Source organism: Lithobates pipiens, unplaced genomic scaffold, assembly GCF_037356315.1.
Source record: "Lithobates pipiens isolate NorthernLeopardFrog02 unplaced genomic scaffold, aLitPip1_a1.2 Scaffold_13, whole genome shotgun sequence".
NCBI lineage: Eukaryota > Metazoa > Chordata > Amphibia > Anura > Ranidae > Lithobates > Lithobates pipiens.
The window spans coordinates 528,536,084-528,551,530 of NW_027507718.1; the positions used below are offsets into that span (position 1 = coordinate 528,536,084).

Here is a 15,447-nt window from a genome sequence, read left to right on the forward strand (position 1 = left end):
AAAGTATTGCAGTAACACATGTTTTGCTATACACATGTTTATTCCCTTTGTGTGTATTGGAACAAAACAAAATAAGGGTGGAAAAAAAGCAAATTGGATATAATGTCACACAAAATTAAAAAAATGGGCTGGTCAAAATTCTTGGTACCCGTTCAAAATTGTGGATAAATAAGATTAATAAGATTGTTTCAAGTATGGGATGCTCCTTTAAACTCACCTGGGGAAAGTAACAGGTGTGGGCAATATAAAAATCACACCTGAAAGCAGATAAAAAGGAGAGACTTTCACACTTAGGCCGGGTTCACACCGCTGCGATGCGGGAACGCCGCGAATCCGCGGCGTTTTCCCGCATCGCATTACTCCCGCCGGCAGTTCACACTGCCCTATGCGGACGGCTGGGAGTGTCAATGATATGTTAATGACACCCCCAGATCCGTCCGCATATCGCAATGCGATCTGCCGACTCGCACAGGAATCGGATCGCATGGTGTGAACCCCCATGCGATCCGATTCTGTTGCGGACCAAAAAAAGGGTCCCGTGCGAGTTTGCTGCGGGAGCGCTGCGAATTCAGCCATACTATCTGTATGGCTGAACTCGCATCGCTACGGAGATCGGATGTGATTTGCGGTGCGAATCACATCCGGATCTCCCCCCGCAGCAGTGTGAACCCAGCCTTAATCTTTAAATTGTGTGTCTGTGTGTGCCACACTAAGCATGGGCAACAGAAAGAGGGGAAGAGAACTGTCTTTGTCCACAGTGTGCAACTTATCAAGAAGTTTGCAACCCATGACACTGTAGCTAAGCTCTCTGGGTGTGGACGGAAGAGAAAAATTGATGAAAGGTTGCAACGCAGGATAGTCCAGATGGTGGAAAAGCAGCCCCAAACAAGTTCCAAAAAAATTCAAGTTGTCCTGCAGGCTCAGGGAGCATCAGTGTCAGTGTGAACTATCTGTCGACATTTAAATGAAGCGAAACGCTATGGCAGGAGGCACAGGAGGACCCCACTGCTGACACAGAGACATAAAAATGCAAGACTACAGTTTGCCAAAATGTACTTGAGCAAGCCAAAATCCTTCTGGGAAAATGTCTTGTGGACAGATGGGACCAAGATAGAGCTTTTTGGTAAAGCACATCATTCTACTATTTACCAAAAACAAAAATGAGGTCTGCAAAGAAGAGAACATAGTACCTACCGTGAAATATGTTGGAGGTTCAATAATGCTTTGGGGCTGTTTTGCTGCCTCTGGCACTGAGTGCCTTGAATGTGTGCAAGACATCATGAAATCTGAGGATTACCAAAGGATTTTGGGTCTCACTGTAGAGCCCAGTGTTAGAAAGCTGGGTTTGCGTCTGAGATCTTTGGTCTTCCAGCAGGACAATGACCCCAAACATACGTCACAAAGCACCCAGAAATGGATGGCAACAAAGCGCTGGAGAATTCTAAAGTTGCCAGCAATGAGTCCAGATCTAAATCCCATTGAACACCTGTGGAGAGATCTTAAAATTGCTGTTGGGAAAAGGCGCCCTTCCAATAAGAGAGACCTGGAGCAGTTTGCACAGGAAGAGTGGTCCAAAATTCCGGGTGAGAGGTGTAAGAAGCTTATTGATGGTTATAGGAAGCGACTGATTTCAGTTATTTTTTTCCAAAGGGTGTGCACCCAAATATTAAGTTAAGGGTGTCAAGAATTTTGACCAGCCCATTTTTGGAGTTCTGTGTGACATTATGTCCAATTTGCTTTGGTCCCAAAACACACAAAGGGAATAAACATATGTATAGCAAAACATGTGTTACTTCAATACTTTTCTGTAAGAAATACTTGATTTTCTGGAAAAATCTCTGGGGTGCCAACAATTTTGGCCATGTCTGTAGCTGCTGATCCAAGACTGATTCATTTTTATGAATGTGAGCCTATCAATGGAGTCTGTGGACAGGCACACTCTATGATCCGTTACAAACCCTCCAGCAACACTAAATGTGCGTTCAGAAAGAATGCTGGATGCAGGACAGTCCAGTAGCTCAATTGCATATTGAGCAAGTTCTGGCCAGTGGTCCATCCTCAAGACCCAGTAACCCAGTGGATGCTCTGTTGGAAAGGTCTCCAAGTCTGCTCTTGCCCCTAGATATTCCTGCACCATGTAATTCTGACGCTGGCAATGGTTGCTTGAACCGATCAGACCTTGGCGCTGAGGACTGAAAAATTGTCTAAAGGCATCGGTCAGCCGGCCACCTTCTCCACTGCTCTTCCTCTGACTGAAAGAAACCTCAGCAACACGTTGTCCAGCACCAGGAACATGTAACCTCCCAGGGTCTGGAAATGCGCTGCAAAAACCTTTCTTCAAGGCCTCCTGAAGATTTTTTCATCCTCTGCTCCCTCTGCGAAGGCAGGATGAGTTCTGCAACCTTACCCTTGTAACGTGGATCAAGAAGGGTTGCCGGCCAGTAATGATCCCTCTCCTTGATTCCACGAATCCTAGGGTCTTTTCACAGGCTTTGCAGAATCAGGGAGGCCATGCAGCGTAATTTTGCAGAGGGATTCGATTCTGAGTCCTCTGGGTCACTAAGGATCACATGATGCGTAACAACCTCCTCCCAGCCATGTACAACTCCTTGGGTTTCTGGGGACTGAAAACCATCCCTTGAAGACTGCTGCTGTTATCCTCCACATCCATGCTGACACAATCCTCCTCCTCCTCTTCTTCCTGTGTGTTTGGCGGGCCCGCAGGAATACTATTTGGATAAAGGGGGCCTTGAGAGATAAGAAAGTCATGCTCTTCCTCCCGCTGTTCTGCCTCAAGTGCCCTGTCCATGATTTCATGAAACGTGCGCTCCAACAGGAAGACGAGAGGGACAGTATCACTGATACATGCATTGCCGCTGCTCACCATCCTTGTGGCCTCCTCAAATGGTGACAGGACATTGCATGCATCCTTGATCATTAGCCATTGGCGTGGCGAAAAGAAGCCAAGCTCCCCTGACCCTGTCCTGGTGCATTATTCACACAGGTACTCTTGATGGTCCTCTGCTGGGTGTGCAGCCACTGAAGCATTGCCAACTAGGGATGGGCTTTATCTTCGACCCGAACATTGGCTGTTTGCCTGTTTGCCGAATAGCGAACAATTTGGGGTGTTCGTGGCAAATTCGAAAGCTGCGGAACACCCTTTAAAAGTCTATGGGAGAAATCAAAAGTGCTAATTTTAAAGGTTAATATGCAAGTTATTGCCATAAAAAGTGTTTGGGGACCTGGATCCTGCCCCAGGGGACATTTATCAATGCAAAAAAAAGTTTTTAAAACGGCCGTTTTTTCAGGAGCAGTGATTTTATTAATGATTAAAGTGAAACAATAAAAGTGTAATATTCCTTTAAATTTCGTACCTGGGAGGTATCTATAGTATGCCTATAAAATGGTGCATGTTTCCCATGTTTAGAACAGTCCGAGAGCAAAATTACATTTCTAAAGGAAAAAAGTAATTTAAAACTAAAACAAACTAAAAAACAAAAACAAACTAAAACAAAGCTATAATGAATTGTCGGTCCTGGCAATACACATAAAAGTCATTGAAAAAAATGGCATGGGATTCCCCCACAGGGGAAGCCCGAACCAAATTATTTTTAAAAAATGGCGTGGGGGTTGGGGTTGTGCCCCCTCCTCCTCTTTTCTCTCAGGCACCCAAGTACACTTCAACTTCATCATCCCCTCCCTCCTTGTCACTGGAGCAAACTTGGCAGTATGCTGCAGCTGGGGGACCATGACTGCCAGTTTCTTGTCCTTCTTGGGCACCCCCTCTCTCTAGGCTCACGTTACTCCCATCCTCAACCTTGGAACCAACATCGGAGCCTTCAAATTGCTGCACATCTTCCAGCAGCATGTACCCCGACACTGTGGTCGAATAATTCTGGGGACTCCTTTGTGCATGATGGTGGGGCTACTGAAGGAGTGACTGTGGACAAGGAGCCAGTGGAATAGGCCACTTTGACAGCTGCGTTGGAAGGCAAACTACTCTGAGCCTGGGTGACAGAGGATGAGGAGGATGAGGATGGCTTTGTTATCCACTCCACCAACTCTTCTTCATGTTCTGGCTCAATAACATGGCCAGCAGCAGAAAAAAGGACAAGCGTGCCCCAGGGCACCAGAGGATACACCATGTCCACGACCAGCACTGTTGACTGTAGACACAGAGGCTGATTGCCCTCTTTTAGTGGCCTGTGAGCATCTTCCTCTCCTTGGTGGCCTGCTGAACATGGTGTATATTTTGTTTTGCAACATCACACTACACTGTATTGTGTACTGTGTACACCACCAGAAGTGTAGTAGCAACTGCACTACGGCTGCATTGTATTGTCTACCTACTGTGTACACCACCAGAAAAGTAGCAGCAACTGCACTACGGCTGCACTGCAATTTTTGATCAAATATTTCACAGCAGGGCCCATTCCTGCGCCAACCAAGAGTAACTGTGAGGGCTTACAATGTTCAGTGTTGTGGCAGCACCAAAGGCCCAATTTTTCTGCCCCTGTTTAACAGAGGCATGTAATTACAATTCTTGATCTAATATTTCACAGCAGGGCCCGTTCCTGCGCCCACCAAGAGTAACTGTGAGGGCTTACAGTGTTGTGGCACCACCACCACCAAAGGCACAACTTTTCTGCCCCTGTTTAACAGGGGCATGTAATTACAATTCTTGATATAATATAATATTTAACAGCAGGGCCTGTTCCCATGCCCAACAAGAGTAACTGTGAGGGCTTACCATAGACCAGATTTTTCTGCCCCTGTTTAACAGGGGCATGTAATTAACATTTTTGAAGTAATATTTAATAGCAGGGCCTGTTCCTGTACCCAACAAGAGTAAGCCCTTGTACACACGGTCGGAGATTCAGACGGAATGTGTCCGATCGGAGCGTTTTGTCGGATATTCCGACTGTGTGTGGTCTGCATCGGAATGTTTCCGTCGGAATATCCGTCGAACCAAATTTTCCAACTTGCCGGAAATATTTTCCAACAAAATGTTCTGATCGGACATACTCCGATCATGTGTAGAGAATTCCGATCGGACAAAGTGCCACGCATGCTCAGATCAAATTCCTACATCAAAGCTATTGGCTACTAGCCTGAACGTAGTCCCATCGTAACAAAATTACGTCATCACGTTCTGAAAGATCGGATTTTCTGACAACTTTGTCCGACCGTGTGTATACAACAGTTTCGGACAAGATCCGTCGGATTTTGTCAGACGGATCTTGTCCGAAACTGTTGTATACACACGGTCGGACAAAGACAAAATCCGACGGATTTGGTTGTCGGAATCTCCGACCGTGTGTACAAGGGCTTACTGTGAGGGGTTACTATGTTCTGCCACCACCAACACCTAAGGCCCAATTGTCTGAAGAGTATATAGGGCAGGTCGTATAGTATATATACTGCTGTTCAGAGTATATAGTGCCTGGGGCCCCCTTCCCCCATGTCATTTTTTTTTTTATTTGAGTGTGGGGTCCCCCTTAATATCCATACCAGACCCAAAGAGCTAGGTAATGGGCTGGGGGGGGCATGCCATTTTTCTCAATGATTTTCATCCATATTGCCAGGACCCGAAATGCCGCGAGCAGTGTTAAATTATTTTTTTTCCCTTTAGAAATGTCATTTTGCTGAGGTATTGTTCTAAAAACTGGAAAACTGTGCCACTTTACAGGCATACTATAGACCCCCGACATGATATTTAAAGGGATATTTCATCTTTAGTGGTTCACATTAAGCATTCTTAAAATCACCGCTCCTGAAAAAACTGAAGTTTTTAAAACTTTCTTTTGCATTGATACCCTGGGGCAGGACCCAGGTCCTCAAACACTTTTTATGGCAATAACTTGCAGATAAGCCTTTAAAATTAGCACTTCTGATTTTTCACGTTTGTGTCCAATAGACTTTAATGGTGTTCACGTGTTTGAACAAACTTTTTGCTTGTTCGCATGTTCTGCTGCAAACCGGACCGGGGGGTGTTTGGCTCATCCCTAGTCACCATCTATAAAAAGACTGAAATGTATTTTCGTAAGAAAGACAGGCTTTGCAAAAAAATCTTTTTCTTTATATGATGATCGAGTAATAGAATTATGATTTAGATTTTTTTTTTTTGTGATGACGTTTTCTGCAATCCTTACATCAGTATTAACTAGAAAATAAAAAAACAGACTTTTGGGTTCCAGAAAAAAAAAATCCTGACAGACAGTAAAATTTGTTCCACATAGTTGTTTAGATAAAGCTTTGAAATGCAGGTGCAAGTAGAGACAATGAGCGCATACAATGCAGGACAATGTGACCTTTACATAATACTAGAGAAAAATCAACTGTACATTCTGCTTACTGGGTGAAAAAAGAAAAGTCAGCGTTACTTTCAATGTATGCAAAGAGGATGTATATAAAGGAGAGCTTTTCCCGTACTGACTGCAGCTCATAGATTGTGGCCTGAGCGAGGAAACGTCCAACATCCACCCAAACATGGGAAAGGTAAGCTATAGCTTTTGAAATATGAGCAAGCAATCCTTGAAGGTTATAAATCTTTATATGGTGCACATATTTTTTTAAACAGCTATTAAATCCTAAATACTAATTTGTATGAATTGATACAATCAGAATTCATTTTGTTAAAGTCACACGAGATTATTTCTGATTTGACCGGTGCTAGTTTAAGAAAATAAAAGTAACTTTTTTAATACCAAGTATACATTTTATTCTTCACTTTTTTCTCCCATGTAAAATTACAACAAAACAATATTTCCATTATATAACATTTCAAATGAACCCCAAATATTTTTACATTTCCACTATGGGTCTGTTTATTGGAATATAACTTAAAATAGTTTAAAACGTTGACCTTACTAAAAACAAATAATAATCCTTTTTTTTGGGGGGGGGGTTATTTTATTTTCTATGGAATGTACAACATTACATACATAAAAATGTAAAGAAAATTTTTTGTTTTTGTTTTAACCAGTACTATATTTTTTTAAACCACTTTCCATCCATGCTATAGTTGAAAGACGGCGTAGGCGTAGGCGTAGGCTTATTCTGCCGGGATGGCATCCATGGATGTCCACCTGTGATCATGCTGCCTGTGTACGCCCCTGTGGCGTGCATTGGCAGGGATCTGTGATCGCTGTGTCCTTCAGACAAGGATGATCACAGATCAGGGTAAAGGGCCTTTCAGGATAAAGGGCTCAATGAATGTGTCATTGAGCACTTGGCGAAGGTGTGAGCTTACAGTTGGTATGCTCACTAGTGAATCCATAACTTTAAAGGGTTTCCTATAAGGCATTAGAATTTATTTTTTTCAAATTTTATATATTTTAAGAATTTCGTATAACTAATTATAAAATTCTGGCATTCCCATGAAAGTAAAGATGAAAACTGCAATCTCAGAAATTAAGAAACAGTAATATATATATATAATAAAAATATAATAAAAAACAAATAAATAATAATAAAATATATATATATATATATATATAATATATATATATATATATATATATATATATATATATATATATATATATATACATATATATATATATATATATATATAATTATTATTATTTATTTGTTTTTTGTTTTTGTTTTTTTGTTTTTTTAATAGATCATCTTCTTCGAGGAAAGGAACTTCCAGGGTCGCTCTTACGAGTGTCACACTGAATGTCCCGACCTGTCCTCATACTTCAGACGCTGCAACTCCATCCGTGTGGAAAGTGGGAACTGGATCCTGTATGAGCTCCCCAACTACAGAGGACACCAGTACTTCCTCCATAGAGGAGACTATCCTGACTTCCAGCAGTGGATGGGCTACAATGACTCCATTAGGTCTTGTCGTCTGAGCCCCCAGGTAAGAACGTACAGGAGGACTCATTTCGCTACAGCTGTATTTGTAGTAGCAGCAAGATAACCATTGTGCAAGCTTATCTTCCAAAATCTCTACAACATTCTTACACAATAGGGTCAATCTACCAGTATGCAGTATTTAAAAACTGAAACTCAAAAAGGAGTTCCCCCCCCCCCCCAAAAAAAAAAACTACTATTGCTGCTGACTTTTAATATTAGGGCACTTACCTGTCCAGGCCTTCAGTGGTGTCCTCACCCAAGCCGGTCTTTGAATCGGCTCTCGAGGTTCTGGTGCCACCATCTTGGCTAAAGGAAATCGGCAGTGACTTGCACTGCACTTTGTGAATGGGCTGACTGTGGGGAGAACAAGGGGGGAGAAAACTTTTGTCTCACTTCGCCGTGTTGGCATAGCGGGAGCTGGTACCTACCCCCCTCCCCCAAAAGGTGGCAACTGTGGCAGCAGAGGGGAAAAAAGAGGCAGACAAGTGAAGCTTTCCCTTTTGGGCCAAACTTTGCTTTAAAAGACACATTTACTTTTATCCTGGTTACACAGGAACTGGCAAAAATGTGCTACATGGGTGGAACTGCTGCCCGGCATCCTTTGATTTAAAGGTTCCAGATAGTAAATTGTCAATTGAACAGTGGCTACATCCCATGAGATGCAGCCTCTGTTTAGGTATTCTTACAGGCACTGCCTGTGGCTGACACAATAAAACAGTCAAGAAGGAGATTCCTCCATGCACTCTGGAAAAATTGTGTAAAACCCCAAAATACATAGTAGTCTGGTTTGGATTTTGAGGGGGTACACCACACACAAAAACAAAGGCCCTTTATCCAAGCATGCAGCCTAGCTTGCCAGGACCACATTGTACATCCACCATCAGTCTGTCATGGTCTGGAGTTAAGCTTGGAGACCAGTAGCTAAAGTAATGGAGCACCACCCACTGACAAGCTGGACAGGTATACAAGCAGTTTCCCCTTGCAGATGACACAGGTTTTCCTGAGGTGTGGAATCCAAGTACCAACGACTGTTCCCCAGAGCTCCTGATGCTGGAGATGGGTTTTGCTTCATTTTAGTACCAGGACACTGTCCTCAGGATCTCCCCACCAGGAGGTTTCAACCTGGGGCCAGTAGCAAATAAGCAGGGAGGAATCAAGCAGAAACATAGTCAGTAAACAAGCCAAGGGTCAGTAATGAATATTTAGGGTCTGGGATTAAGAAAAAGCATAGTCGAGGAACAAGCCAAAGGTCATTAACAAATGGCAGCGAAGATAGGGATGGAGCAGTAGAGACAAGAGCGAGATATTGGCTGGACAGAACACAATAATCTGGCAAACAGCAAGTTCAGAGACATGGCTCAAATCAGGAAGTTCACAGGAGGAGCAAAGGTTTCAAGGTTCATGAGAAACAAGGTACAAGGCAAAGTTGTCTAACAGATCCAAAGGGAGATTTCAAACATTTCTGGTAGCTAAGCAAGAAGCGTCATTGCCAAACACAGCAGACATACTAGGTTCAAGTCCAAGCCCTGACACAATCAAATTGTGTAGATGTAGAGCCATGTCAATCATGATACCCACCAAAAGAACAATTCCCTCTGACTAACACCTCTAGTCCACCCCTCACACCAGCCAAACGACAGCAGTTATATGCAAGGGGGTGGGCTCTCCAGAGGGAGTAATAACCATTGGCTATATATGATCATATCCATCCATCTTTCTTTTTATCGAAGGCCTTTGTCAAAAAACAGTGTATTTGTTTTTATTTACATTTTACTTATTTTTTTATTATGGTAAGGGTACTATGTACCTCCTACCTATTCACATGGGGGGGGTCGTTATCTTGGTTTCCCCTCTATTGTAAAAGGAAGCTTCAAAATTCTGATAAGTCCCCTGCCAGCAGACCCCCATAACCATCTGGCCAGAGTTATGGGTAAGAGGCACTTGTTCTCATCAACATGGGGAAAGAGTGCTTTGCCAGGGAGAGTCCGCCACGGCAAACTACTACCCTATGTTGAGGGCATGTGTGTGCACAAAGAGTAAGGGATGGTCGTGATTGACCTAATATAGATATTATCAGTGCAGTATATGCAAACTATAACTTCTATGGAGTAGGGCTTGGGCCACAACAAGATATTTAAAGCATAAAAGTTATGGTGGGAAGGGATTAAAATAATGAAAAAGCCCTCCAACTGAATCTGTAAGTAGCGCAGTCTAGCCTTCGTAAAACAGAAGGTATTCATGTCTCATTCCATCACATATATTTCTTTTCTTTTTTTTACTATCAAGAAGGTAAAGAGGAAATCTGATAAACCTATAAGTAAAGCAGAAACCCTATTAAAGGATTCTTGGTACATTTTTCAAAGATTTTCTCAAAGTACATTCTGATCTTTTTTTTGTTTTACAGCATGAAGGTTCCTTCAGAGTCAGGATCTACGAGAGAGAAGACTTCAGAGGTCAGATGATGGAGTTCACCGAGGATTGCTCTCATGTCCAGGAGAGATTCCGCTTCAATGACATCCACTCTGTCCATGTCCACGAAGGCTACTGGATGTTCTATGAGGAACCCAACTTCAGGGGACGTCAGTATTACCTGAGACCTGGAGAGTACAGGAGATACAGCGACTGGGGAGCCACAAGCCCCAGAATTGGGTCCTTCAGACGAGTGCACTACTTCCAGTAAAATAAAACTGCATCTAGACAATTGCTTAAACAAATAACAGTGACAATAAAGTAAAATGAAGCAAAATCTGTAGGGCTTTTTCTTTTTCCCAAAATTCATTTTTTTTTCTGTAATGCTAAACATTTTACATGATATGCAAAGAACAAAACGTAGAGTTTAGGAGCATGCGAAGTGAAGACCATGAAAACCAAGTAGATCTTTCATCAACTTTAAAGCCTGCATTAATCACATAATACTACAATGCCATCAGTTTTTTCTAAAGACAATTCCACCTTTTATCATTAACCACTTCCCGCCTGTAGAACATCATATGATGTCCTGGACTTTGAGTGGAGGTATCTGAATGATGCCTGCAGCTCCAGGCATCATCCAGATATCTTTTTTTTCTGCTGGTAATACACTGCAATGTAAAAGACATCACAGCAGCTGTTTAGCCAGTGTTTCTATGGGTTCGCCCGTGGGATCTGGGAGCCAGAGAATAAATCCGGTGGCGTCGCCCATTTACCATAGAGCTGGCCGGGAACCAGATGAACCCTGGCTATCTCTATGGCCTTCGGAGGCCAAAAGCCACGTCATGACGTCACATCTGGTAAACTGTCTCCAAGCTAACTTGCAAACACCATCAACAACTGCACAGGCACCAGGATTTACATGATTGTGCCATCCATCTCAGCTTAGCAAGGGGATAGTGACCCTGGGAGATGCCTAAACATAGATGGTTCCGTCCTTCTAAAGAAAAGTAGATGGAGGCATTATCAGAGGGAGTCCTGAGATCTCTGTGAAAGTTAGTAAATACCTGAAATGTGTTACATCTAAACATTACCCGGTGTGCATGTGGAAGGAACCATAGACCTGATGCTAGGTACTCTTTCAAGTGAACCTGTGCTTAGCTCATAAAGAGAAAAGCAACAGGGTCCCTTTAATGCCAACTCCAAATACCCTTCCTTCACTCCCCAACTGTTTGGAGAAACTGAGGAAAGTGATATGTGAGCCTAGGTGGGTCCAGTTAGAGTTTACACAGGGTGTATGACTCTCCCCAGAGACTGACATCTCTCTGTCACTTTGCTTTCTCCTCCTATCAGCATGCTCCTGCTCCTTGTGGTGCTTCTCCTTTCTGCATCCTGAGCTCTGCTGTACAGGGGACTGCAAGAGGCTGATAACAAGTGGGTGGAGATGGACCTTGGCATGAATGTACAGTATGCACATGTGAATAAGGCCTTAAAAAAATCTATAGAAAAACTTTAGTAACACTGTATTTGTAGCACCCTCCTAGATGGGTGCTAGGCAGGGCTGCAGGGGCGGACTGACCATTGGACCACTCGGGCACTGCCCGAGGGCCCCAAGCTACCAGGGGGCCCCATCAGGGTTGCCACCCTCAGTAAAACCAGGGACAGTATGTAAAAATCAGTGTTTTTTTTTTACATCTGCCATCTGAAATGTCCCTTACCGACATCCTTTTGGTCTAAAAATCCTGAGATTATAGCTGCCCCACTTGTCCAGTATCTTCTCAGCCAATAGAAACATGTCTGTGTATACTGTGTGATTGTATACTGTGTGTGTGTTTGTGTATAATGTGTGGCCCCATAATCTCGGATTGCCTGGGGGCCCCATAATCTCCTATTGCCCAGGGGCCCCATGAGTTTTCAGTCCGCCCCTGCAGGGCTGTCTTTAATATTGATTGGACCCTGGGCAAAATTTTTCTTGCCCCCCCCCCCATGAAGCTTCGCTCCCCACCTGCTCTGAGACATACAATAAATAGCAGCTAGACTCAAAATCAGTTTACTGAATCGGATCAGTCAGCTATTGTGATTGGTTGCCAGAGGTTACAGTGTATCATTACTGCTCACAGACTGGTTGCTAGAGGTTACAGCACACATTACGGCTCACTGATTAGTTGCTAGAGGTTACAGCACATGATTTCTGCTTGTTGATTGGTTTCTAGAGATTACTGTGGATATGACCTCAGGGGGCATGATATACATATCATGCCCCCCTGAGGGAGGGGCATGATATCCCCTATTTACATATAAATGCCGGTAATTTACATGTAAACACAGGGTCTGCAGGTGAGTCATCTTTACACAACAATAGGGCAGAGCTGGGCAGCATTAGTTGCAGCAATTCACACTGAGATATTGGGACACAGCACGGGACTAAAACCTCAAGGGATGAGGGAATATAAACCAGGATAGTTGGAAGGATGAGGCAGCTGCTTTGGGCCCCACAACAATGACATGGCCCAGGGTAGCTGCCCCTTTTGCCCTGCTTTAAAAACAACCCTGGTGCTAGGTTAGGTAAACCTAGTCACTGGCTTACTGTAATTAGTTGAGCTGCATGTGATTGTTTTGGTCTGTTCTGTGTTTCACTGGCTGTGCTTCACTGCTTCACTCTGTCCACAATAACAGAAGGAAGATTATTGCCCTCACGTTGCTACTAAAGTTACTGGAGTATTCCACAGTTATCCCACTCCTGTCAAAGTTTAAGTTCTGCAACAAAGCATCAGAAAAGCATATACTCCTAGACACTTCATTGAGCCAAAAGAAGTGACTGTGATTATGTGTCTGGCTGAGGACCTCAAAAAGGACATCAATTTTATTTGGGTACAGCCGGATGGACTGGTGAAGAAGCATTCAGGCAGGCTGGTGGAGAGACAGCTGAGTGGACTGGTGAAGAAGCAGTCAGGTAGGCTGGTGGAGAGACAGCCAGATGGACTGGCAAAGAAGCAGTTAGTCGGGCTGGTGGAGAGACAGCCAGATGGACTAGTGAAGAAGCAGTTAGGCGGGATGGTGGAGAGACCGCCGGATGGACTGGTGAAGAAGTAGTCAGGCGGGCTGGTGGAGAGAGACAGCCAGATGGACTGGTGAAGAAGTAGTCAGGCGGTCTGGTGGAGAGAGACAGCTGGGTGGACTGGTGAAGAAGCAGTCAGGCGGGCTGGTGTAGAGACAGCCAGATGGACTGGTGAAGAAGCAGTCAGGCGGGCTGGTGTAGAGACAGCCGCATGGACTGGTGAAGAAGCAGTCAGGCGGGCTGGTGGAGAGACAGCCAGGTGGACTGGTGAAGAAGCAGTCAGGCAGGCTGGTGGAGAGACAGCCAGATGGACTGGCAAAGAAGCAGTTAGTCGGGCTGGTGGAGAGACAGCCAGATGGACTAGTGAAGAAGCAGTTAGGCGGGATGGTGGAGAGACCGCCGGATGGACTGGTGAAGAAGTAGTCAGGCGGGCTGGTGGAGAGAGACAGCCAGATGGACTGGTGAAGAAGTAGTCAGGTGGTCTGGTGGAGAGAGACAGCTGGGTGGACTGGTGAAGAAGCAGTCAGGCGGGCTGGTGTAGAGACAGCCGCATGGACTGGTGAAGAAGCAGTCAGGCGGGCTGGTGGAGAGACAGCCAGGTGGACTGGTGAAGAAGCAGTCAGGCAGGCTGGTGTAGAGACAGCCAGGTGGACTGGTGAAGAAGCAGCCAGGTGGGCTGGCATTTCCTGCAGTAATAGAACTGGGTTCAGTGTCTACAGAGGAGGTAGAGGTGCTCCGGAATGCAGTTTAGAACACTTTGTGCTACTTTTAAAGGACTGAGAATTCCTAGTCACCGCTTCCCCCTATCTAACTGAAAATGTTCTGGAAGAAAGTGGGCTGGGAGGGTTAAATCAGCAGCTGAAAATGTATACAGCCTTGGCCAATCTCTATAGAGATGTGTCCAGATGGTGGCTGGGAAGGAGCATAAATACTCTTGAGACTGGAATCAGGGATGTTCTGGTCCTAGGGGAGGAGATCCCAGCCTGGAGGGGGAATGTCCCCCCGGGCAAGCTTTCCATGTGTCTGCTGTGTATTGAGGTCCCAGCTAAGCTAGCTTGAGAGGCCAATGGTTGCTGGAGCTGACTGAGGGACTTTCGTCTGGAGATCTGGTTTGGTATCACTGTAAAAGTGTGTTGAATATATTTGGAAGGAGACATCCAGATATCCAAGGACATTAGTGAGTACTGACTGGAGTGAGAGATCCTTGAGACTGCGTGCGGTATAGCTCAGCCCGATAATTATTTTATTGAAGGACTCTGTTCACAATAACAGAAGGAAGATTATTGCCTTCACTTTTCTACTAAAGTTACTGGATTATGCCCCATTATCGCACTCCTGTCAAAGTTCAAGTTCTGCAATAAAGCATCAGAAAAGCATACCCCTAGACACTGCACTGAGCCAAAAGAAGTGACTGTGATTATGTGTCTGGCTGCTCTACAACTAAGGTGAAACCTTAAGGACCTTAGCTGCTTAAGAACTAGAAGAATTTCACCCTTAATGGCCGGGCTATTTTTTGCGATACGGCAATGCATAACTTTAACGGACAATTGCGCAGTCGTGCAACACTGTACCCAATCAAAATTGACATCCTTTCTCTCCCACAAATAGAGCTTTCTTTTGGTGGTATTTGATCACCTCTGTGTTTTTGTTTTTTTTGCGCTATAAACAAAAAAAAAGAGCGACAATGTCTTCATCAGTTTACAGTGGTGTGAAAAAGTGTTTGCCCCCTTCCTCATTTCCTGTTCCTTTGCATGTTTGTCACACTTAAGTGTTTCGGAACATCAAACCAATTTAAACAATAGTCAAGGACAACACAAGTAAACACAAAATGCAATTTGTAAATGAAGGTGTTTATTATTAAAGGTGAAAAAAAATCCAAACCATCATGGCCCTGTGTGAAAAAGTGATTGCCCCCTAAACCTAATAACTGGTTGGGCCACCCTTAGCAGCAACAACTGCAACCAAGCGTTTGCGATAACGTGCAATGAGGCTTTTACAGCGTCCTGGAGGAATTTTGGCCCACTCATCTTTGCAGAATTGTCCTAATTCAGTTACATTAGAGGGTTTTCGAGCATGAACGGCCTTTTTAAGGTCTTTGGCTAGGCCACTCCAAA

The 15,447-nt window shown here is 44.2% G+C and overlaps 1 protein-coding gene across 1 annotated transcript; it reads left to right on the forward strand.

Annotated features, from left to right (window-relative positions):
• The first annotated feature begins 6,348 nt into the window (after window positions 1–6,348).
• On the forward strand, window positions 6,349–10,612 carry LOC143975679 (gamma-crystallin-3-like). The gene is made up of 3 exons (XM_077478173.1): window positions 6,349–6,498; window positions 7,628–7,870; window positions 10,271–10,612. Exons 1-3 carry the CDS (start codon window positions 6,490–6,492, stop codon window positions 10,544–10,546), a joined length of 528 nt encoding a protein of 175 aa, XP_077334299.1. The 5' UTR covers window positions 6,349–6,489; the 3' UTR covers window positions 10,547–10,612.
• Window positions 10,613–15,447: the final 4,835 nt, after the last annotated feature.

Excerpts from the sequence above, each read along its gene's own strand:
- LOC143975679 (XM_077478173.1), top strand. Across the intron at positions 7,871-10,270 it reads CTTGTCGTCTGAGCCCCCAG|CATGAAGGTTCCTTCAGAGT; the intron begins GTAAGAACGTAC and ends TTTGTTTTACAG.